Genomic DNA, 26,783 nt, shown 5'->3' with positions numbered 1-26,783 from the left:
TTTGCACACCCAACTAGTTTATCAAAGTCCTGTTGTAAAAGTAACACGCCATTACAAGTACTGCATCTTTGGTTGACTTATCTGTATAGTTAACATACAGGTATGTCCCTCAGTTTGCAATCAGCACAAGTATGTGTCTCTTTTGCCCTTCTTGGTCACAGTAATTTGTAACACATACAAGAATAGCTTGTGTTATATTGTAGTCTATGAGTCCAACATATACAGCTCAACCAGTAGCTTAGAGAAAGCCCTACTTTACTACCAATAAAATGAACTTCATTCAGGAAACTTCACAAAGCAATCTCAACCCTGTGGACTAAGTCTAATATACTGACTGACAGAAAAATGTTGATTTTATTTTCTGTACTTGGGCTCCTAAGCTATATTCTAAGCACTTTTATTCCTCAGTTAAATAAAAAAAAATTTAAGAACTTTAGAAGGCTCACATTATTTAAGAATAATTAAAACCAAAAAAAAAAAAAAAACACCACAAAAAGAAATTTGGTCAAATTATAATAAAGACTAAAATTTTAAAGTAAATAGTGAGGAAATGGTTTAACTTGAAAAATAAAGCTAAATTTCAAAAAGTTTCTTCAGCTTTTAACTGCTAGGTCCACATTTCTCAGTGATTTAATTTTTTGTAAATATTAATTTTTAGGGGCCTTCATGATATGCTTTATCTTTTACAAGACCTGCAATTTCATTTTGCAATCATTTGTTTTGAACTTGCACTGAACTGTCAAATGTCTGCAACATAGGACATCATCTAGAGACTGACAAGGACAATGACAATGTTAACCTAAAAGACTGGTTTGAGTAGGGATTTGTAAGTATTTTGTTATACTAATTCTGGCTATTCTATACATCCTAACAATAGTGATCTTGATAATGAGAACTCCCAACTCATAACTGCCCCTGAATAAAATAATAATAATAATAATAATAATAATAATAATAATAATAATGAAAAAACAAAGTCAGATGATATAAAATGAAAGTGAATATTTCAACTCTGAGTTCAACTGGCAAACCACAATTTATCTATTTATGATTTTAGTCATTCAGCTGGGTTATCACCATAAATCTGTATAATATGCTTATATAGTTATTTTGTCCAGTTTTATTGACACATAATTGAGATACACTTGAAACTTGTGTAAGTTTAAGGCATACAATGTGATGTGATAATTTCATACAGATATATCTTGCAAAATGATTGCAATAAGGTCAATTAATACTGCTATCATCTAACATAATTACCTTTAAAAGAGAACACTTAATATCTACTATCTCAGCAACTTTAAAAGTATATAATGCAGTATTGTTAACTATAGTCACATTGCTATCTATTAAATCCTCAGAACTTATTTATCTTAGAACTGGAAGTTTGTATCCATTGACCATCATCTCCTCATCCCCTCACAGCTCCAGCCCACGGCAACTACCATTCTATTCTCTTTCTATAATGTTTGTTTTTTCAAATTCTACATGTAAGTGAGATCAAACAGAATTCCTTTCTCTATCTCACTTATTTCACTTAGCGTAATGCCCTCAATATCCAACCTAGTTGTTCCAAATGGCATTTTTCCTTCTCTTTTATGGCTGAATAATATATACACATACATACATATACATATACACATATCACATTTTTTTATCCATTCATTCACTAAGAGACAAATAGGTTCTTTAAATGTCCTGTTATTGTCAATAATTCTGCAATGAACATGGGAATGCAGGTTATCTCTTTTAAGACAGTGATTTCCTTTCCTTCAGCTATATACCCCAAATTGCAATTGCTAGATCACAGAGCAATTCTACCTTTAATTCTCTGAGGAATATTCATACTGTTTTTCATAGCTACAGTACCAATTTTCATCCTCACCAACAGTGTACAAGGGTTCCCTTTTCTCCACATCATCATGAACATTTGTTATCTCTGATCTTTTTTTGATAATGGCAATTCTAAAAGGTATGAGGTGATATCTAATTGTGGTTTGAACTTGCACTTCTCTGGTGATTAGAGATGCTGAGCATCATTTCATGTACTTGCTGGTCATTTGCATATCTTCCTCGGAAAAATGTCCACTCGAGTCCTCTGTCCATTTTTAATCAGCTTTTTTTTTTCCTTTTGCCATTGGGTTGCATAAGTTCCTTATATATTCTAGATATAAACCCCTTATAATCAGATGGATCGTTTGCAAATGTTTTCTCCCATAGCTTAGTTGCCTTTTGATTTTATTGTTTCTGTAGCTGTACAAAAGCTTTTTACTTTAGTGTAGCCCCACTTGTTTATTTTTGCTTCTGTTGTTTTAGCTTTGGGTGTCACATCCAAAAAAATCATTGTGAGGACCAATGTCAAGGAGCTTTTTCCCTATGCTTTACCACTTGGTTGTTTATTTTCCTATGTTTTCATGTTACTAATCAGTGTCTTTCTTCTCAGCTTGAAGAATTCCTTTCTGCATTTCATGTAAGATAGGTCTAGTGGTGATTAACTCTCAAGTTGTGTTTGCTTTGGAAATTCTTTATCTTGCCTTCCTTTCTGAAGGATAAGTGCCAAGTAAAGTATTCTTAGTTTGTAGGGGTTTTTTTGGTTTTTTTTTCTCCAACACTTTAAATATATCATCCCACTGTCACCTGTCACCTGGCTTGCCAGGTTTCTGCTAAGAAATTTTTGATAGCCTTATGGGGTTTTCTTCGCGTGTAGGATTTTTTTCTCTTGTTTTTAAAATGTTCTTTGTATCTTTAATTTTCAACAGTTTTATTATCATGTGTCTCAGAGATGATCTCTTTAAGTTAAATTTGTTTGGGACCTGTTAGCTTCATGAACTTGGATTCCTAAATCTCTCCCCAGATTGAGGAAGTTCTCAGCCATTTTTTCTTTAAATAAGCTTTCTGCTTTTTCTTTTCTCCTTCTGACAGTTCAATAATACATAGATTATTTCTTTTAACATTATCCCATTTGTCACTTTGTGATTTTCTTTACTCTTTTTTACTCATTTTTCTTTGGTTTCCTCTAACTTGATAATTTCAAAAGGTCCTATCTCCTACTTCACAGATTCTTCCTTCTGCTTAATCCAGTCCAATGCTAACGATTTCTACTGCAATTTTCATTTCATTCACTGACTCTTCAACTCCAGAATTTGGTTCTTTTTTATGATTCCTCTCTGTTACATCTCTCATTTTGACCATATATGGTTTTCCTGATTTCACTGAACTGTCTTTCTACGTTTTCTTATTAGCTCACTGAGCTCTCTTAAAACAGTTATTTTGAAATCTTTATCTGGCATGCTGCAAATCTTCATTTCTTCAGGTTGGTTACTGGAAAACTGTGTTCCTTTGGTGGTGTCATTTTTCCTTGATTTTTCACTCCCCTTAAAGTTTATATTATTGACTTCACAACTGAAAAAGCAGCCACCTTCTCCATTCCTTACTGACTTGCTTCAGGAGAGAAACACCTTCTCTCAGCCCTGCTAGGAATTCTGAGGCTTTCACAGAACTCTTCTATGGGTATGCCTGCTCTAGTCTTTTTGTTCCTTCTTATGGAAGAATTCTTAAGCGTGTATGCCTTCTCTCACTCCTACAGAGCCAACTTCCTTCATGTTTTCCCTAGGGTTGTGCTGAATGCTCAAGTCTATGGTTTCTCCCAGGCCCACAGAGTCAGGCCAGCTTTCTGCACATGCTTACCAGCCATCTGCAAAGGGTCATTCTCACTACCATCAGGAGCATACACCAGGAGCCAACTATAGGGTGAGGGCATGTGTGGGTGAGGGGCACAGCACACTGAGGCTGTCCATGGGTCAACTGGGAAATCTGCAGGCAAAGCATCCCCAGCAACTCCAAGGCAGGCTTCCTGATGGAGTCGAGGACATGGTGAATAGGACCTGTGTTCCTTTTATGCCCTTAGAGAGCCCTACCTGCCACTCTCCTATTTTCTCTTTCTTGAACTCCTAATTAATCACAGTCTACTGTATCTATTAGTGTATCTTTCAGTGTTTTCCATCTACAGCTTTTACTCTATTTTCTGCATAATAACCTCTGCTTAATCTTTCAGCCTTTCATTTTTATGGGTTTTTCTAAATCAATCATACTTTTTACTTCTCAGAATAATTTATTTCTCTAACTGCTTCTTTTACCAAAAAATACATTCTTGTTTTTTGATTGCTATATTTTCTCAAAATTCTCTGAAGGAATTCTTTTTTTTTTCCAGATTTGCTCTTATTCCTAAACTGTTTTCTCCAAAATCAATTGTTTATTCAAGATGAGCTATTCATGTCATTCATTTTCTTCAAATGCCTGGTGAAACTTGGTTGTATATTCATGTTTATGAATGAAAAACTAGGAAGATACACAAACACATACACATCAGAAGTGGCCACTGCACTTAAGGGGTGGTTTGTCCAACACTCTTTTCCTCTGAATAGGAAGCCAACTGTGAACTATATACATAACTAGGAATACCGATTGGTAGACGTCACTTGAACAGAATAAATATTGAGCAGGTAAGAAAGTCAAGAATGAGAGGCTACCCAGGTGCTCAAAATCCCTTAATAAATTTTACTCTTGGACAAAGTTACCCGGACTCCATCCCACTACTTATGGGAAATGACTCTGCTTTTCCAGATATACTCCTGCTGATTCCTGCTCTTATTCATGCTCCCAGTTTGAGGTCTCTCCAGAGTTCTACCACGGAGAATGGTCCCAGCCTCGCCAGCAGCATGCACCTGTGAGTGCCAGACTGTGGTCTACTCCTCCCTGGATTTTCAGTTATAATAGATTTTAGTTATTAGAGTTAGAATTCCAATTTCCAGAAATTCATTAAAATCTCAAGTCTCTTCCAATACTCTTAAAGGCATCTCCCTTTCTGCAAATGTTTGCTACCACTTCATTGAAATTTGAGAGAAAGGAGGAAAGGACAAAGGACTGCACCCAGCCCATCATCAAGGACATGCTTGAATGGTTTCTTTCTCTTTTTAGGAGACAGCTTGTTGCCAGGTGACATCTTCTCTGTATTGCAATCTGTATTTCAGATACCTAATAATAATGTCTCTGATTCGTCTATAATCAGACTCTGATGTCGCACAATAGTTCAGGTTTTCCTTGTTTGTTTGGTTTTTTTTTTTTTTTTTTTTTTTTTTTGCATACAAGCAGAAAATCTTTATCTTACTTACCTGATAATTTCAGGACAAATTACTTTTAGGATTTTTTTATAACAGCCACATCATAAGAGAAACAATTTCCCTAAGAGTGAAAACATTTTAGCACTTCCAAATCCCTCAGATATGAGAAATATTCTCAACTCTCACACTTTCCACATTTCACCTCAGGAAAAGAGAGATAATTAAAGTAGTATCTATAAAATGTTGAGTTACATCTTTAAAATGTTTTGAGCTCTCTGGAGGAAGGACGGTAAATATAATTTACCAAACAGTATTGTCAATGACTATATTTTTTCATTTCTAATTCAAACCTACTAAAACCATATAAAACAGAACATCAACTGTTCTTCCTCTAATCACTACTTCACCTAATCACCACCTTATAGGGAAAGAAAGGAGAAAGGGAATTAAATTTTTTTAGATACCTCAATTTAGTTGAGCTCTCTATCAAGATTCTACAAGATCAGATTAAAGTGTGAAGACTTTGTTCTAAACCTAAGGAACCTCGCTGCCTTTATGGTACACAAGTTTTCCAAAGATACACCTTTGATAAGGGTTTTCATGCTGTGAAGATTTTCACAGACATGGTCAAAATCACAGTCACAACAACAATGACAAAAATAACAATAAAAACAAACATTATTGAGACCTTCTTATTCACTAGTAAGCCTTTTATATGCATCAGCTTATTTAATTTTCACCATATTATTCCATGAGGTAGGCACTACTGTGATCCCAATTTCACAGCTGCAAAGATTGGGGAAGTAGAAACAAAATGGTTTGACCAAGGTCATCATACAACCAATAAGTCAGCAGCAGTGGCTCAAAAGTCTTTCTTCGTGATAAAAAAAAAAAAAAAAAAAAAAAAAACAAAGCACTGAAGTGGTACTGGAAAGTACTGAAAAGATCTCAGTGTTCCCAGACTAATAAACCAGGGGCCACAGAGTCAAGTAACGTGAACTCTAACTGGTGTGAAAACTGATACCAGGATTTAAGTCTCCCAATTCCACACCAGTGTGCCTTCCATTCTTCTGTTTTCTGTCTCTTGACCTGTACCAGGTTGCTGCCACACTTTCAGGGACAGAAAGTCAATTTAACATTAAACCAGATCCTGTCACAACTATTGGTTTTAGAGAACAGAGTTAAATCTTTAAAATATCTTTATTGAACTTCTATTTATATTAAACATTGAACAAAAACAACAAAAAATTGTAGATGTAAAATAATAAACGCCAGATGTGACAGATTCAGGTCCCTGTGGCCAAACTACATTTTAGAGTAAATGCCTTTTTTTCCTCCTTCCCCCTCCCCCCCTTTTTTTTTTCTACTTTTCTTTAAATAAATACTTCTTCACAAATGCAAGATCAAGTTTTAGGAAAAGTAGTCCTTACCTGCCTCCTGTAGCTTTTTCAGCAAAATGAAAACAGCAAAGTCCACTGTCTTTCACCAAACGGCATTTACAAGCAGGGCCAGGGCTTTTCATCCTCTACTTTGTTAATTGTTATTAGAGGTGTGAAGGGCATGCCTTAGAGACATATTCCAAATGAGCTATTTTTCTCCTACACATTAAACCCATTTATATCTCTTAAATTTCTTCATTTACTGCTCACTTTATTGAACCAATTAGTGTATCTTACGCCAGAATGCAAAGAATTCCAGAACCTGTATGTTGTAGGATACATCTAAATGTAATTTCTCAAACAGCATATCATTTCTAACGTGCAATACAATTAGTTGTCAGTTTAAGCTCATATTATGTTTATGAAAATTGCTAAGAGGTACCACTAAATGGTACAAGATTTACTGATAGAAAAAACAATCACAGACACCTCTTATCACATGTCATTCAGTCATATAATTTAGTAAATGGAGAACCTATATCTTTCCCTCCAAAAAATTTAACATAAAATGCATTATTTTAAAATTAAGGTATTTAAGCCCTTGAATAAGTAAATGTGTTTTTATTCCTCACCTTTAAATTTCCTTTAAGGGTGATTTAAGTATTTTAATAATTTTATATAGATGATTAAAAGATGATATTTAGCCTTGTAATTAAATTTGTATCTTACAACAGAAATGAGCATGATAAATACCACACTACAAAAGACATAGTTCTTTGCTTCTACTTTTTAAAATGATCAAATGTTACATTAAATCATATTGTTGGATATCAAAGTACTAGAAACATACAAAAATCACAAAAACCCAGTAATGTAGTTAGATGACTAGGAGCTACAAAATTTAGTAAGCCAGGGAGGAGATAAATTAGGAGTTTGGGATTAATATATATAAAATAAACAACAAAGATCTACTGTATACACAAGGAACTCTATTCAATATCTTGTAATAACCTTTAATGGAAAAGAATCTGAAAAAGAACATATAGATGTATATATATAACTGAATCATTTTGCTGTACACCTGAAACTAACACAACACTGCAAATCAACTATACTTCAATAAAAAGAAATTTTTTTAAAGTTTAGTCAACTAGTAAAAGAAGTTTTTTAAGGACTTAAATCATTGGCTAAATAAACATAAATTACTTTTCCTTTGGTCTTAAACATGCAACACACTTGAATAGTTTAATTCCTAGAAATACAATTAATGCTTACCTTCTTGACCAAAGTGACATAAAATGATTTAACACAGAAGTGTACTGAGTTAACATCCCAGGCTACTGCCTAAAGCTGTCATAGCAGTGCTAAATTTTTTTAAATACCGTCATTACATTCCAGACCTCCAGATTTAACCTTCATTAAAAGACCACAAATGAAAACAATCGTGCTCTGTACTGCAAATGTTGCCACATTTAAGGACTGCTTCTTAATATCCATTTATAAAGTCTAGATATTAATAGGTCATCAATCAACAACATTTAGGTAGGATACAGTAGCCTAGAAAAAGCACTAAACCCAGTTAAAACCTGAGTTTTCAATATTACCTTATCATATATCAATACGAGTTCAGAAGTCACATATCCTTCCATACTCCATTTTCATAATCTATAAATGGATAATGAAAGCTATCATGCCTATTTAACACGGTGGTTCTGGTATGTTAAATGAAAAACAGTATGGGAAAAGCATTTCTTAAAGCAACAGATAAACATGATACTATGCAGGTATTAGTCACTGAATACAAAGCATCCTGGTTATTCCTACAGGAAAGACAGAAGTAGAAAACAAAATCCCAAACTCTGAAAAGCTTATTTCAAGAAAAAAGAAAAAAAAAAAAAAAAAAGAAAAAGAAAAAAGATACAAAAAATACAGAAAATAAATTAAATATATGAAAGGTTAAAAAAAATCACACTGCTTTTATTTTTTCCCTTTAAATTCATGACAAAAAATATACCCTCAACAAATATTTCTTGGCTTATTTAAGGAAAGCGAAGAGAAGGTAAAAAATAAACTCAGGTTTCTTCTGTCTTCACCCTTGCTAAGAGTGCCACATCCTAGTGCTGATCTATAAACACCCCACAGCCATGTTAAGGACAGCTATACTTCCAGACTTCATTAACAATGACTTGTATAGTCTAGATTTAGTAAAAGAATGCAGAACTAGGAAAGTGAACACCTAGACTCCAGTAAATAAGGCATCTATGGCAGGTCTGGGTCCCAGAACCTACTTTCACATCAGCTTTCAAGCAAGCATTTTGGGAAACAAATCGCATATTATGAAAATGACTATGCAGTGCTAATAACCCAGATATTATTTCCTCTTTGGAACAATGTCTACAATGTTAAAGTGTATCCTTAACTAGCTAACCATTTTAATATAACATAATTACACATATGTAGGTATATACACACATATCTTAAAAAGCAGTAAAAAATAGAGCTCTATGTGCAATCAAATATTTCTTTAAATTACTTGACTTTTCTTATTTGTTAGAATGATTATCACAGTAAAGAAATGTTATGTTTAAAGGCCTCTTATTCCTCTTGGATCATAGTAATCTGTATAATAATTATAAAAATGATATATTAATTATTCCATTTGACAGATGAGGAAACTGAGACAAAGGCTAGTAAATGGTAAACCAGGATTCAAACTAATGAATGCCAGTACCATTCACTCAGTCATAAGAATCAAGAATATCTCCAGATCAGATATTGCCAATATCAATCACTCCTAGGATACAAAATCACTCCTCCTGACTGAACACCACTGATCTAGTTTTATAAGAATTTTAATCAGAAATGGATGTTGAATTTTGTCAAAAGTTTATTCTGACTCTATTGAGATGTTTATGTTTTAAGTCTGTAAAATGATGAATTACATTGACTTCCGAATGTTAAGCTAAACTTTAATCCCCGGCTAAACCTCACTTGGTCATGGTATATTATTCTTTTAATATAATACTGGATTGATTTGCTAAAATTTTGCTAAGAATACTATATCTAAATGCATGAAGGATATTAAGTCCGTAGTTTCCTTGTAATGTGTCTGTCTTGTTTTGGTATCAGAATTATGCTGGTCTCACAACAAATCTGGAAGTGATTACTTCTCTTCAACTTTCTGATACAGTTTGAGTGAAATGAGTAGAATTGTTATTAATTCTTCTTTAAATATTAAAACTCTACAGGGAAGCTACCTAGGCCTGGAATTTTCTTTGGGAAAAGAATTTTCATTCCAAATCCAATATCTTTAATAAATGCAGGGCTGATCAGGTTATCTGTTTCTTCTTCAGTGAGTTTTAGTGGTTTGTATCTTTCAAGAAATATAACCATTTCACCTAAGTTGTCAATATGGACAATATAGTCAATATGTTATAAAGGCATAAACTTGTTCAAAATATCAAGTTATTGTATCTTTCCTACCTGCATAATCTATATTGGTATCACCTCTCTTATTCCTGACACTGGTAATTTGTATCTTCTCTCTTTTTTTCCTCATCAGTCTGGCTTTCAAATTTATCAGTTTTATTCATTTTCTCAGAACTAGCTTGGGGTATGTTGATTTTTTTCTTTGTTTTTTTTTTCACTTATTTCCACTTTAATATTTATTATTTTCTAACTTCTGCTTACTTTGGGTTTACCTGCTCTTCTTTGTCTAGTTTTTTCTTAAAGTGGAAACTGAAGTCATTGACTTGAGACCTTGCTTCTTTTTTTCTAAACGGGCATTTACTGCTATAAAATGTCCCTCTAAGTAGACAGTAAATATATATCACAAATTTTGAGTGTTGTGTCTGCTTTTTCATTCAGTTCAAAACACTTTCTAGCTTCACTTTCGATATCCTCTGAAGCACAACAGTTCTCAAATATTTGAGAATTTTCCAGATATCTTTTGGTTACTAGTTTCTAATTTAATTTCATTGAGGCCAAACAACGAATTGTATGACTTGAATCCTTTAAGACTTGTTTTGTAGCCCAGAATATGGGCAGCCTTGATGGCACTCAAAAATAACATTCACTCCATACTGTTGTGTAGAATGGCCTATAAATATCAATGATGTCAAGTTAGTTAACAGTGTTTATCAAGGCTTCTGTATCATTAATGATTTTCTTCTTACCTTCTATGTCAGTTATTGACAAAGGATGCTATAATCTCCAAGTATAATTGTGAATTTGTGTGTTTCTCACTGCAATTCTGTCAGTTTTTGCTTTATTTTGAAGCTCTGTTATTAGACACATAGACATTTAGGAATATTATGACTTCCTCTTAATTCACTTGCCCTTTTACTGTTAAGAAATGACCCTCTTTTTCTCTGGTAATACGCTTTGCTCTGAAATCTACTATGTCCAGTTTATAGCCCCTGCAGCTTACTTCTAGTTAGAATGAGATATCTTTTTTTGAACTTTTTACTTTTAACCTGTTTCCCTCTATTTAAAATTTTTTTGTCCCTTTAACTTTTAAAGCAACTTCTTGTAGGTTACATTAAGCTGGGCTGATCTGAGGTTTATAATATACATCTTAAATTTATCAGTCTACCTTCAAATGACATTATACAATGTTCCATACAATATAAAAATTTGACATTATACTTCCATTTCTTTCCTCTTGAACTTTGTATTATTGCTGTTAAACACTTTACTTTTACATGTTATAACTCTCTCAAACTATTATTTTTGCAGCCAATTATAAAGGGATATATATACGAAAAGTATCTTTAATATTTACCCAGGTAGTTTCCATTTCCAGTCTCTTCATTTCTTTGTGTAAACCTAGATTTCCAACTACTACCATTTTTCTGAAAACTTCTTCACAAACTTTAACATCTCCTCTAGTACAGACCTGCTGGTGATAAATTCTTTCAGCTTTTGTATGTCTTAAAAAAAGTCTTTATTTCGCTTTTGTTTTGTAAGGATGTTTTGCTGGGTGTACAATTCTACACTGACAGTTCTTTTTCTTCAGTACTTTAAGACGTTGCTTAACCAACCATCTTCTCATATGTATTATTCCCAGTGAGAAATTTGCTGTCACTATAATCTCTGTTCATCTGTATAAAATATTTCTCTTTTCTCTGACTTTCAAGATTTTCTCTTTATCACTGGTTTAACTGACTATAACATGATTAATTTCCTTCATGTTCCTTGTGTTTGAGGTTTATCTAGGTTCTTGGATAAGAGTTTAGTTTTCATCAAGTTTGGGACATTTTCAGCCATTATTTCTCCAAATGTTTTCCTGACCACACACCCTCTCTCTTGTAGCAACTCCAACTGTATGCATATTGGGCCAATTCAAGTTATCCTATAAGGTCACTAATATTCTGTTCACAGTTTTAAAATTTTTCCCTTGGTGTTTCATTTTGGATAGTTTCTATTGTTATGCCTTTAGGTTCAGTAATCTTTTTCTTCTGCAAAGTCTGCCATGCCATTAATCCTATTCTGTGTATTTTTCATCTCAGGTTTTATAGCTTTCATCTCTGGAAGTTTATTTTGGGTTTTTTTTTTTTTCTATCTTCCATATCTCTGCTTAACATGCTTAATATTTCCCCTAGCTTCTTGAGTATATGGAATACAGTAACATTACTGTCTTGATGCCTTGTCTACTGATACTGTTGTAGGTGTCACTTCTGCTTTGATTTCAAATGTTTGATTTTTCTCATCATCATTATGGGTCATATTTTCCTGATCCTTTTCATGCCTAGTAATTTTTTATTGTATGCCAGACATTGTAAATTTTACCTTGTTGGGTGCTGTATATTTTTTTTGTACTAACATAAATTTTATCTACATTAGATTCGCTTGCAGATATAGATCCTTTCACGCCTTGCTTTTTTTTTTTTTCTTTTTGAGGCCAGAACAGTGTTTAGTGTAGGACTAACCTCTGCCCCACACTGAGGTAAAACCCTTCTAAATAATCTTCCCATTGCCCTGTGAATTATTAAATCTTCTACCCTCAACGGTGGGAATAGCAACTATTCCTAGCCCTGCATGAGCTCAGAGGACTCTTCTCTCTAGTGGGTTTGGCTGGTTCTTTCCCCAGCTTCAGGCAGATTTCTCACATGCACGCACTAATCAGAACTGAGCTGAGTATTCTGCGACCCTCTGTACACCGCGGGAGCTCTCTCCCTTTCTCCTCTGCTACATGCAAACTCTAGCCACCATGTCTCCTTGGACTCCTAGCTGTGCCTTGCCAACCCCGGGACAGAGCCAGGCTCTGCCCCAGTTCCATATTCCTGCTCCCTGGCCTAGCAATGCTCTCCAGGTAGGAAGCCAAGAAATCACAGGGCTCATCTCACTAGCGTCTAACATTTCAGGGGTCACCATCCTTCACTGCTTAAGGTACAATGTCTTAAGAACTGTTGTTTCAATTATTTTTGTTGTTTCAGGCAGAAAAGTAAATCTGTTTCCTGTTATTCCAATCTGACCTGAATCAAAAGTCATCTTTTATGTTAAACATTTAAACACACTTGTTTTTTACATTTTCAGATAATTCTGATACACGTAGTCTTGAAGGTCTGTGTCTGTTATTTTTTCTGCCAGATCTTGATCTTGGTGCCTTGTTCCCTTGCGTACTTGATTATTTCTGACTACTACACAAAACTTATATGTGAAGGACTTCTGCTTCCGGGAAGATCAGGTATACATACTTTGCCTATTTCTCCTATTAATTACAACTAAAAACCGTGGATGTTATATATAAAACAAACATTTAAAGACTGCAAGGTGGAAAGAAGAAGGCGGACCATCTAGAGACCTTGAGATCCAAAGACTGACATGGTGGTGAGTACCTGGTTTTCTTTTTGCCTTGTATATCCCAGTCTTGGAGTTGAAGAAGCCTGCAAGCCAGAAATGCTAACAGGCACAGGCAGAAACCTGCTCTGTCTTCCTAAAGGACCAGGAAAAGGGCAGCCTATCAAAACAGAAACATTTAGACCATAACCACTCTACTCCAGGTAAACACCACAGGAAAAAACTGTGGCCCAACCCCATCAGCAGTGACCAAGTGGAGAGCCTAGACTTCCGCCCTCACAAGGCTGTAACAGGGCACCCTAACACCCTCAGTGGGGAGGAGTCAGGGGAGACCAAGTTGAGAGCCGAGACATGCATCCCCACCACCAGCTGGAACTGGGCCTCTGCTCCGCTGTCCCCACGAGGGGTGTCAGTACAGATCATGACCACCCAGCAGCAAAGAGGAGCCACATCTCCCTCCAGGTACCAACAAAAGCCAAATGTTTACTATATGGGTTGTTTTTTATTTTCCATTTTCTTCTCTTATATGCTGTTTTCCTTTGTCTCTTTTATTTATAGTCCCATGTAAATTTCTGCTCCTTCACATCTGTTTTTTTTAAATAATTTTTCTTTACATTTGTTTTTCAATTTTTTGACATATATTTTGTATTATCTTTACAAGACAAACAGAAAATAAAGGTGTATAAAGACTGACTAGTTATGATAAAAACTCATGCCCAAAGGAAAACTGCACCCTTTTTTCTTTTGGCCTAATTGACCCTGTGGTGGTCCTTCAAGCCACTTATAGCAGAGAACCTACTAGTTTCAAAGTCAACCTCCAAACCTGAAATCCTTAGGATGAATAATTAACTTACTCAGATAGAAACACAGGACAAAGAAGCACAAGTTAGAATTATCGCCTGAAGTACCAATAAACCTACCTCCAGCTGGCAACTAGAATAATGATATGTTCTCACATTCCAAATCATTCTGCCCTTTTATCAGAAAGTACATGATCTAAAATCCATCTTCTTAGTTTTCATCCATGCACACCCAGAGAAATTCACAAAACAGCCATGTACAAAGATGTCCAGCACCATACTGTTTGTGATATTGAGATGCTGGAAGCAATCTGAGTATCTATCACTGGAAGAATGAACATGTAAAACGTAGCAGACAAAGTATGCTAAAATTAGAGTGATAATGGTTGCACAACTCTGTGAATGTACTAAAAGCCACTCTGTGAATGAAGCTTACATTCCAGTGGTTTTTAGCGCAAAAGGGTAAATTTTATGGTATGTAACTTGTATCTCAATAAAGCTGTTATAAAGTACATACAGGGGATGGATATTCTAGCACACTACGCAGCAGCCGGAAGCAACACACACAGGTCCTGAAAACAGGGTGTCAAGTTCAAAGTAAATAATACCAACAATATGGGCAGATCTTCAAATGACAGTATGAAATTGTCCAATAAAAAAAATAGAGAGTCTCTAATAATTCCCCTTTTCACGCTCACAAGTCCCCCTCTATGTGTGCCTCTGTGATCAAGAAGACCATGGCAACTTCAAGGAACCTATTCACCTTGGATAGCAAAGTATCTCAGCTTCTACAAAATGAAGAGCTCAACATTGGCTAATGTTATACTGAGTACCAGAAACACATCCCTCAGTGTGACTGAAAGAGTCAGAGTAAGAACAGAGAGGAGCATTAGCCCTAATCCTGGTACTTGTAAGAAAGCTTCCAACAAAGGAATCTGCTAGCTCAGGAACTCAACTGAGGACAGATCCACTTGCCCCTTTGTTTACCTTCCTCTGGGAAAACAAGGTAATTTACTTGGCCTAAAGGACTTGTGTCTCAAGGCTAACAGATTGGGGTAGGGAGAACAGATATTTTGTTCACCAACATAGAGAAGGGTCATTCTCTCTCAGCTTTGCCATTTTCCAGAGTATTTGTTCCCAATCTCCATTCATTCAAAATTGTTCATTTAGCATACATGATATTCTAAACACTCTTTATAGGTAATAGGGAAATGTCAGTGAACAAGCAAGAGTCCTTGTCCTTAAGCAGCTTATATACAGTGAGGGAAGAAAAACAACTTAACAAACAAGTAAGAAAATTTCAGTACTTATAAGTGCCATGAAAAAAGATAAGATTACAAGTTAGAGGGGTGAGGGGAAGCCGCTTTAACTACGCGAGTAAGGAAGGGCTCTCTCAGGAGGTGACACTGGGTTAGGAACGACATAAGGAAAAGACGGCAGCCAAGAAAAACCTAAGGAAACAGATTTCTAAGCAAAAAGAAAAGCAAGTGCTAGGCTGTAAAGGAATAACAAGCTTCAAGCATTCCACAGACAAAAAGAAATCCAGTGCAAAGAATGAGAAGAAACAGTAGACAGAGTCAGAGAGGTAGTGGCTTTGTTAGACATCTGAATTGTATTCGGGGTGCAGTGAGAGGTGGGAAGGGAAGGCTCTTTTGAATTTTCAGCAGAAGATCAGTAAGCTCTAATTTGCATTTTCCATGACTCTGATGGCTGTGGAAAACAGGCTGTATAAGAAGGCAAGGGTGGGAAGATGTAAACCAGTTAGGCTATTCAGATAGCTCAGGCAAGAGATGCTGGGGCTCAGACTGTGGTTGTAACTGTGTAGGTAATGAGTCACTGTATGATCCAGAGTATATTTTCAAAGTAGAATAAGATTTCATGATGGACTGGACCAAAGGCGTAAGGAGAAAAGAGTTAAAACTCCTAAGTTTTTGGCCTGAGCAACTGGATGGATGGTTGATGTCATTTGCTGCAAAAGGAAAGCTTAGGGGAGCAATTTGAGAGAGAGTATTTATAATTGTTTTTTGAATTTAATACTTTCAGTTTATTTTTTTCAAGTTCATCTATCAAATTTCTCCAACTAGTTTATAGTCCGTTTTGTATTTCTTTCGTATCCTCATGTGCCCAGTACAGCTGACATATAATAACTACCTGCTAAATCTAATTAAATTGAAGTGGCCTTACAAGAAAACATATGAATCAACATTTTCAAACCTTATGTTTGAAAAATCAAATACACATGTTTTAATCACAGACACTGCGTGTTTAAAATTAAAAAACAAATGCTAGAGACAAGCCTGATAGATATATGTTTACAATTATAAAATGCATGCATTGTTGAATGCCCAGTGCATAAATGAAACTGCAGAGAAGTTTTCAAAAGAACTTAAAAAGAAAGATTTTTAAATGTCATAAACTATAATCAAACTAAACAGAAATGAACTACTCTTGACATCGCATCTTAAATAACTGTTAGCAGCATATAATGAATTTTGAAAGACTAGAATATTCAGTCATTGTCACAACCAACATAAATAAAGGGAAGTCATGTAAACGCAAACTCTTCTGTGTTCTCTTTTGAATCATACTGTGCAAAGCTGAATCCTAGCAGCTGGTGTTCTTGTGGGTAATTGGTTGTGGCATATTAGCCCCAGGAAAACATTTCTATCACTTTATAGGCACATCTTGGGCAGAAGCCAGAGAAAATATTTCATTCTTTGTGTCATACCTTTTCTGCATAACTTTTATACATTTTGCCCTTTAACAACTAAGTCTCTATCAATTATAAAAATCTTAAAAACCTGTACAATTTTTAAACTGTACACTTTTCCTTCCAAAATATGCTAACACGTAACAAGAAAGACTGACATTTTCAGATGTCGTTTAACTAAATTAATTTTAATTAAATTTTAAGACATGGTAATTTTTAAAACTGCTAATTAATCACTGAGGCCAAAAACATATCTAATAAATGAGACTCACCAGGGCTTACTGACAGATATCATGAATAATAAAAGTAGCCCGACAGATTTTTTGTTTTATAAAAACTGAAGTATTAATAGAGATGTCTCTTATTTAGAGTATATAGCTCGTCACCTGCTTCTTATGATACTAACATAAACACAACTAGCAAAATTTATATTCACAGCTACATAGTATAAGCACTGTACTGTTTTCTGTTTTGAGACAACTATCAATGTTAAAAAACAAAAACAAAAAACAGAGATGAGGTTTACTTCCATTGGTTTACATCTCTCTCCCCCAGTAAAGTATAAGGTCTTGGGAAGCAAGGACTATACCTTGTTTATTTTGGTAACCCCAATTTTACCAACAGTGCCTAAATAGTAGATAATCAACAAATGTTGCTTATTTTTTTTTCTTCCTAAACCTTGGCCCCAACCTGCAATCCTCGGAAAGGCAAGAATTTTGTCCTGTGATCACCAGTGTCACGTCCCTAAGATGCAGCTACCTCCAAGTCCTCTCCTTTCCTCGAGGTTCAAGTCCCAAGTGATTCATAAAACCTTCTCTGATTTCCCCAGCCCAAAGCTAACTCCCTTTTCTAAAATTATAAAGACTGTACTGTCTAACAACATATTTGACATGGATATTACTATCTTGGACTATTTATTACCTATTCATCTAAAATTCAGATCTAGATATATCTTGTTCCCTCAACTAAATTAATTTCAAGGATAGAATTATGGCTGATACTTGTGTCCAAATACCTACCAAAGTGTTTTGCACTCAATAATTGGTCCCTGATAAAAATAAAGACAAAGATGATAAAGACAGTATGAAGCCAGTTTTGCATATTTCTCTATCAGGTATTCATTCAAAGGCATGGCAATGCCTTTGACATTTTCTGGTCAAAATAATTAAGGAATGGGTAGCTGTCACAGCCAAAACTAACAAAATGATACCATTACGAACAAACAGTATTTTATTATCTCCCAGCATTTTCAGTGGGACTGTGTATATGTGTATATGTATAAAACCAACCCACTGTAATAAAAATATAACCAAGAAGTATGTGAAAAGGTAGGATTAGACCCTCTAAAAAATGATTATTTAATACCATGAGCAATTAAAATTATATGGCATAGTAACAAAAGATGTCACAAAACAATATGCCTCCAATTTTTTAATGGGTATATAATGGGTAATGTGAATGTGCATCTATTTGTGTGCATTTATGTATGTACACTGGAGGAAAGGGAAGGGAACAAAAAAAAATGAAAATGTTAAGTAATTACTACACGGTAAAATTACAGATGATTTTCACTTTCTTCTTCAGGTTTTTCTGTACTTTCCAAATCAGAAACACAAACCTAAATACTTTTCTTAAAACCTCCCGAAATTTAGAATTTTCGTTGTTGATGTTAAAATAAGCCAACAATCTCAGCTTAGTCTAGTGAGCAATGTAACAGAGTTATAGAATAAAATTATTTCTTAAGGCTATTTTCAGTCTCTGAAAATATTTAAAGTCTTACCTATTCTGCACTAATCACCCTCTTACTATAGCAATAGTTATACAGCAATAGTAAAAGTAAAAGGCTCTATTTAGAGAAAGGGAAGATGAAGATACTAAGTTTATCATTAGTATCCAGAACAGATCATGTACAAAATTTACTTTCCTTTGGACATAGTAAAGTGCATGTGTAAAGCCTTCGATCTCATTAAGTTTTTAAATTATAGACCCTTTAAAACCGGCTGACAAAAGATAAAATGCCAATTCATATACTGCATTTTCTGAAAAACTTTTCTAATACTGAAATGTATTAATCTGGACATAAAAAACACAAATCTACTTAGATAAATGTTATTACTCCCCTAACACACACAAAAAGTTTTCCATTTTGAAAGAACACAATTCAAAGGTTTACTCTACAATTGAAATACTATCAAAACAACATAGTACAGTGACTCTGGAAAACGTTTTAACAGTTCCTTTAAAAACTAAACATTCATCTGCCATACCACCTGGCAAGTGCACTCCTGGGCATTTATCCCAGAGAAATAAAAACTCATGTTCACACAAAACCCTGCACATGGATATTTATAGCAGCTTTATTTTTGATAGCCAAAAAATGGAAACAAGCCAGATGTCCTTCAATGGGTGAACAATTAAATAAACTAGTACAGCCATACCATGGAATATTACTAAGCAATAAAAAAGGAATGAACTACTGATAAGCCCAACAGCTTGAAATAATCTCCAGAGAATTATGTTGAGTGAAAATAGATAATGACAAATAGTAGGTACTATATAATTCTATTTATATAAAATTCTTGAAACAGCTGTAGAAATTACAGAATTATAGAAACAAAGAATAAATAAGTGGTTGCCAGAGGTTGGGGGATGGGAGGTTAGAGTGAGAGAGAAGTGAACGTAACTACAAAAGGGCAGCATGAAGAATGCCTGTAAAGGAAGTGTTCTCTGTCTTGACCACAGTAAATAATGTAAATGTCCTAATTTTGCTACTATTCTCATTTTTTAAGAGATAATACTATTGAGGAAAATTAGGTAGAGAGTAAACGATATTTCTCTATTATTTCTTACAACCGCAATATGAATCTATGATTATTTCAAAATAAAAAGTCTAAAAAAATACAGTATTTTTAGGGTACTTTCCAACATTGATCATATCAATCAAAATCAAGTACCTTCTCTCCAGGTATTTACAGTCTAAATCAAGGAACATAAAAATAGTTTATGGAAGTTTACGTAGAACTTAAAGGTAAATGTATAAATACATATAACGTTTGGGTATTAAAGTATCACCCTGTGGTAGCATAGGAAAGCAGGTGCATGACTAAAGGGAAAAAAATGCATTAAAACTCAAATGCATTCTAGCATGCCGACATAATTTTCAAAGTTTTTTTTACAAAAAAGAAAGGAAGGCAGCACCTGAAATAGTTTGATGCTACTATTACAGTTTCCAGGGCACCCTGTGATTCATCTTTCAGCCCTCTTCAGACATTATTTCTACTCTACCCAACAGCAAATTCCTGGAGTACAAGGACTGTCTCTAGCGTGCCTTCCAGCACACAGCGCAGTCACTGACACATGGTAAGCACAGAGTAAAAATTAAATATTTTAGAGCTGAAATTAAGTTGCTAAATATAACTCTCTTGCTACAGAATTCAAAAACCTATCCTTAGGTAAATAATTATTTCTCTTTTCTTAATTGAATTTTTCAATGTTGACTATCAATTCCATTAAACAACTCTGAAAGATTTTAATATAGATGTTTTTTAAAATATGAATTTGGCAATGAAAATTACATAACCTTGATTATTTACTTACCATAAAGCACATCAAACTAGACAGTAATGTCAGTTCTCTAAACTTAACAATTTAGAAGCCTGGCTAATTATATTATTAAATATACTCAGTATTTGGAGGTAGAATCAATGCTATTCTGATGTCCAAGAAGAACGTACATCATAAAAGCTCATCCTTAAATCATTTTTCCCGTAAGAAGTTAGCAACAGAAGCAGAGCATGAGATGAAATTAAAGACAGAGAAAGAGAGGGATACAGATACAGATATACATCCTATCAAAGACGAAGATCTAAGCTTAAAAGAAAAGAATCTTGAAGGGCACAGGGCAGTGAATCACTTTCCTCCTGAAATAAGTGCAATTCAGTCCATGTGACGGGAGTGAACGAGATAGCAGCAAGGCTATTTTAAACATTTAAGTCTATTCTTTAAAAACAGACACAGAAAATATTCTCAAATTTAAGGGGTTTTCCCTTCTCTTGTAAGGGAACTTGATTTAAAAAAAAAAAAAAAGAGGTTAAAAAAAAGCACATGGAGAAACCTCAAAAGCAAAACAAAAAAGAATTACTTACCAAGTTGGCCATATAAATTGTGAGCAGCCCTCTCCTGCAAATAATTTTAAGAGACAGAATGAGACTAAGCATCAATGTGACTTAATAATCACTTTATCATTTTTTTTAGAAATCTATCAAAGCAATTATCGGAGTTGAGAAAAAGGGGTACATTATGCTGAACTAAGTTTTTAGTACCCTAATCGTTGGATCTGAATAGATTGTACAACTCATTCTGTTCAGCAGTCATTAAACACTCTGTTTACTGGTCATTAATTTCTCTCTTTAAAATAACTATTGCCTAGTAATTGTTAGCTAGATTTATTGTGGTAATCATTTTGCAGTATATATCAATATCGAATCGTTGAGTTCTACACCTGAAACTAACATCATGTTATATGTCAATCATATCTCAATTTCAAAAATTACTATTGCTTTATCATTATTGCTTTATCATTACTTATTAATAGGAAGAGAGGTACAATTTGCTACTAGTCCATGTTTATGCTACAGAATTCTAAATTTAGTGAAGAAACCTAACAAATTCATCTTGCCGAGAGGTCAAGGCTGGAACAATTCTAACTAAGTGCAAATTTATTTTCTAAAATTCAGGGATTCTATTTGTTTCACACACAACGGAACTGTTCCTTAGATATCATGACAAATCATACTAAATTATCTTGTTTTAACTTCATTGTTAAGTGAAAAGCGAGGCACTAAGTGAACTTTCTAACACCAAAGGATAAATAAAAGCTCTGTGAACACTCACTTGACAGAAAAATTGCATACTTACTAAATCTACCTAATGATAATTTAGGTAAGAAACTCAAAGATAAGAACAATTTTATGCCTGAGTCATTTTATTATACTTATATTGCATATGAGACCATAAATGAAATATATCCTGTTCTCCCAGAAGGAGGTCTTTAATGTTTTAAGAGTTCAAGGGAAAAAAATCTGAAAATCATAAAAATTTATTTGAGTTTCAATTATAAACATTTTTATTACTCAAAGAAAAAGATTTCTTGTGTATAAAACATGGTAAGTACCAAAATCAAATCACTTTTCATTTAAATGCCGGGTGTTGATATTAACATCATCAGTCAAATCTTCTTGATGTCAGATCCAGTCATGCTTAGTTTTGATTGTTCATCATTTAAAATGGCTTAATAGGATTTTTAATATTACTGAAGCCACATGGAGGCAGCATGATATAACTGAACAACACTGAAGTGAAGTTAGGAAATCCAGGTTCCAGGTAAGTTTAATTCTCTAGAATTCTGTAGCTTTGTCATTAAAATATGGGAAGAAAACTAGTTAAATAACTTACGTTTTTAAACATGAAACCTATTTAAAGAAAAAAACTTACACTTATCACCAATATATAAAACATAATATTGGGCCCACCCTGCTTGAAATGGGGAGGGGTCCAGGCATACCCATTGAGCCATACTCCCCCAGACAATGTCCCTCTTCAGCAGGTCCTGAAATGCAACTCAAGAGAACAGAATTCTATTGCTCCCCTGAAAAAGAATTTCAGAATCACTGATGATGTGTAAGACCCCTTTTTAGTTCTTCTTGTCTATGATTTGTACATATGAATTGACATTGTTCTTACTAATTCTTACCAATCTTATAGTTCCTACGGATTCTAAATCATAGATGTTCTAATAGTACTTATTTTAAATAAGTTATATCGAGAAAAGTTAGGGTAACATCAACATCCAAGAGTCACACAAACACAGCAAAGTTAAATCCTTCTCAAGTGATACCTATTCTTACCAATGGCTGGTTACATATGAAGGAAAGAAATTCTTAATTACAAAACCAAAATAAAAATATAATTTCTGTAATTTCAGTGGTAGTACCTGAAAATACATTTCATTATAAAGTGAATTAATGTATGTTATCTTCAAAAACATTTGTTCCTCTAATCTAATTCTGCCTCTAATACTGACAGTAATCCAACTCCAGAATCACCACTAGCTTCCATCTGTAACTGTTTATCTCTACTGAGCAAAGATTATCTTGTTCACCTTCATAATATCACAAACCTGCAATAGTACCAGGATAGGCACTAAACAAATGGTAGAGGAACCCAGCCTTATAAAAAAGAACACATAGTAGACATACTTAATAGAAATATAGTCACAAAAGATAGCCACTAGACAGAAGGGCCGATTAATGATACCAATTTACTAGCAAGCAAAAACACGATCCTTTTATCTTACACCTGCATAAAATTTAATAATTTACAAGGTATACTTAATATCATGAAATCAGATTTTATCTTCTCACTAGTTCTATGTAGTGTAACACAGATACAATTTTCCTCAGTCTACTGAAAACCAAGAAGCAGAGAAATTAAGTGATTTCCTTAAAAATAAAAAAGTAGCAAAAAGCAAGCTCATCCGACACCAGTTTCATGTTTTTTTCCCAATGCTCTGCTTCTACAGCAAAAAAAAAAAATCTTTGCATTACTAAGTTTTATTTCTAAAATTCACTGACTTGCTTAATATGGTGTCCTAATAGGCTTCTGTGCCTTAAGGATGAATAAAGCCTTGACACACTCTTGTCACTGGAAAAAAGCAGAGGATGTACTGTTAATAGATTATGTCCTGTTCTGGTCTCAAGTTTCAGTTTATCGTTTCCAAGTAATGAAGAATATAGCCACTCTTTGGTGCATTTCCCTGCTACAGTGTCTTCCACCTCCATTCCAATGTCAACCTGGTAGGTGCAGAATATCAGAACAGTGATTTATTTTATCACTTCTCCAGAGATGTTCAGTATCACAGGAAATTAATAAGTTAATTAAATACCATTTTATTATTTAACACTTGACCATATCTAGCCTAAGTCTGAAGACAAACATGTCACTCCCTTCCTAGTGGGTAACTTCTCTCTGGAAACCAAGTTATAACATTAAAACACTGCTACAACAGTGATGGGGAAGGGGGAGGTGCCAATTAGAACAAAAGACTGCCTAGGAGTAAAGAGGGAGGGCTGGGGTCAAGAAGGAGGACAATATCTTTTTAAACTTCACAAATCTGATACACAAATACTCCCAGTCTACTGAGCATCACTAGATCAGAAGATTGGTGAAGCTCAGCGAATAAGCAGTCTAAAGTTAGTGGAGAACTTTTTAAAACCACAGATAAGCTGCTTCTTCATTTTTTTTTTTTTTTTGATGGGGGAAGGGGCTGAATCTCTCAAACCTTCAAGCAAAATGCAAGTGGGTGTGCACAGCAGAGGGTATTATCTAAAAAAGTATTAAGAACCCCTGCTGTAAGAACTAACTCTACGCAATCAGAGTAACGCTATTCCTACGGGAAAATAGTAAAAATAATTAAATTTTCTTAACATCTCAGTAAACTAAAAGGTATCCTCACATTTTATTGAAATTCCAAGTATTCCCTTCTAATGACATTATTTTATCTAAGTAGATGGACAATAATGCTTTTTTCTGGCAACTTTAGTGTATATATTCTTTAGCTAACTTGCTCAAATTTCTGAGTAACACTGTAGGTAACACATTTCATAACTAAAGTTACTACAGAATACAGTTAGAATGGTGTAACGTCTAAATTCTAAATATTTATATATTCTATATATACATAAGTGTTCTAGATAAGAAGAAATTAGAGATTAAAGAAAAACAAAGCGAATGTTCCTAAACATTGTAATGGTTTACTAAGAGATGCTATTTAATCATTTTAGAAAGTCTTTCAAGATATAACAGATTTTCATCTGTTAGAATGTTTTAGAAGAGTGTAAAAATACTTCTTTAAGGTATAGGAATGCATAAGATAAACTTCCAGTCTAGAACAAGAGTCTATAATTATGTTCTATTATATATACAGTAGATAATACAGAGTATGCCTTTCAGAAGACTGCAAGGTAATTTAATTTTCTTTTGGTGAAGATAACATGACACTGAAACTTGGAAATACCAATTATTTATTATAGGCCAAATTCATGGTATTCTTTTATTCACATATTATATAGCTGCATTATTTTGGTTATATCTGCTTAGAAGTTTCACAACTAACAGTGTAATTTAACAAGTGAACCCATGAATATGATTAGAATAAATGTGCAGTTTTTGATACTTTAATCCATGTCCGTGTTTGAGCACCCTGCAGTTTTAATTTATCTAAACTAATACTAAATATCAAAGCAAATCCATAACAATTCTACAAAACAAAATCCATCAGAACAACTTCTTTCTGAATCACAAACAAAGCACTTCCTAGAAAAAGAAAAAGAAGAAGAAGACTAGTTCCTAACAGCCCACCTAGGGATAAACTAGATGTTACCAACGCTTCCTGCTGAGTCACTATGATCACAGTTCTTTGTGGCACAAATTTTTTAAGCAACCCTGGAAACAACTTCAAAGCTTTCGAAGAACCCCACAATGATGCGATTAAGATTTAAGTAAGCTGCCCTCTTACAAGGTGTCAAGAACTAGCTGGCAAAGCATGCTTAATTCCGTAAAGGGAGACAGGGAGACTGGGAAGGATGGCTGGATGGATAAATGGATGAGTGGATGAATACGTTGGAGAGAGAGGAAAGAAAGTTAAATCAATACAGATGAAGATATATTTATGAATATAGATAGATCTTTCCTTACACATCTATGCATCCATCCTACATATGTGTGTGTGTGTATAACCATATTGCATGTTTGCACTTCATTAAATGCTTTTTGAAAAGCTGATTATACAACTGAGTACAAAATGTATAATCTGAATAAAGATTTCATTATAAATAAAGCTTTAGATTTAAAAATTAGGATTACCACTATTTGCTAATTTAAAAAAACTTCCAATCCTCCACATTCTATATCTTCCACTCTTTCTAATATATTATAAATACTTATTTTTAAAAGGATGATCTGACAACTGATCCACTGATAAAAGATCCATGGAAAACTGATTCCTTAAATGTTGCTGTTTACCAACTTCTAACCTCAGACTGCTTTTTTTTTTTTTAAATTTAAGTATAGTTGATTTACAACATTGTATTAGTTTCTGGTGTACAGCATAGTGATTCAGTTATACATAAATATACACATATTCTTTTTCATTACAGGCTGCTGCAAGCCATTGAATATAATTCCCTGTGCTGTACAGGAAGACCTTGCTGTTTATCTGTTTTGTACATAGCAGTGTATATCTGCTAATCCCAAACTCCAAACTAATCTGCAGCCCCCTGCCCAATTCCACCACTAGGTAACCGTAAGTTTTCTATCTGTGAGTCTCCTTCTATTTTGTAAATAAGTTCATGTCATTTTTTTTAGATTCCATGTATAAGTGATGTCATAAATTTCAGACCATTCCTTATTCTGAGCTTTGAGACCCTGATCTTCTACCAGAGCTTCAATGGCCACCTACAAGGAGGAAACGTCCCTTCTTATTTTTATAACTTCCATGCTTCCCCTGAGTTTACACTCACATTTCAAGCTGCCTACTATCTCCACCAACTATAATACTAACGTGCTTCACTTGGGGCACTAGATATAATTATTTTTAAACACACACAACTTAAAACTTTGTAAATTACTTATAATCTATTAAGGGATCTTGATATTTAATGAAATCTTTTTTTCATATTTAATGAAATCTTAATAAAAATCCATAGTAAGTAAAAAATACTTTTCAAAGCAAGTAAGACCACTAAGTTAACTTTTGCACAATTCAAGATAAACATAGACCAGACTTTCTTAAATACGACACACTATAAAGCAACTTGGAAAGAAAGAAAGCAAAAAGACTCGCTTTCCTGGGTTTTAAGTTAACACCAAAAACAATTTTTAAACTCGCCTTTTAAAAAGTAAGTCACTAGCTTCT

The 26,783-nt window shown here is 34.1% G+C and overlaps 1 protein-coding gene across 17 annotated transcripts in view; it reads right to left on the bottom strand.

Annotated features, from left to right (window-relative positions):
• TMEM135 (transmembrane protein 135) overlaps positions 1-26,783 on the bottom strand; it is a 271,951-nt gene that overhangs the window by 152,883 nt on the left and 92,285 nt on the right. For 16 of the 17 annotated variants that reach the window (XM_032488841.1, XM_032488840.1, XM_032488843.1 and 13 more), the window contains one exon: positions 20,956-20,989. In XM_032488841.1, coding sequence (XP_032344732.1) covers positions 20,956-20,989 — 34 coding nt within the window. Of the gene's footprint in view, positions 1-20,955; positions 20,990-22,341; positions 22,401-26,783 lie in introns of those variants that run through there. The other variant, XM_014563346.2, reaches the window with a different exon arrangement.

The sequence above is a fragment of the Camelus ferus genome, chromosome 10 (assembly GCF_009834535.1).
Source record: "Camelus ferus isolate YT-003-E chromosome 10, BCGSAC_Cfer_1.0, whole genome shotgun sequence".
In the NCBI taxonomy this organism is placed as follows: domain Eukaryota; kingdom Metazoa; phylum Chordata; class Mammalia; order Artiodactyla; family Camelidae; genus Camelus; species Camelus ferus.
This window is presented reverse-complemented; position numbering and strand designations above follow the sequence as displayed.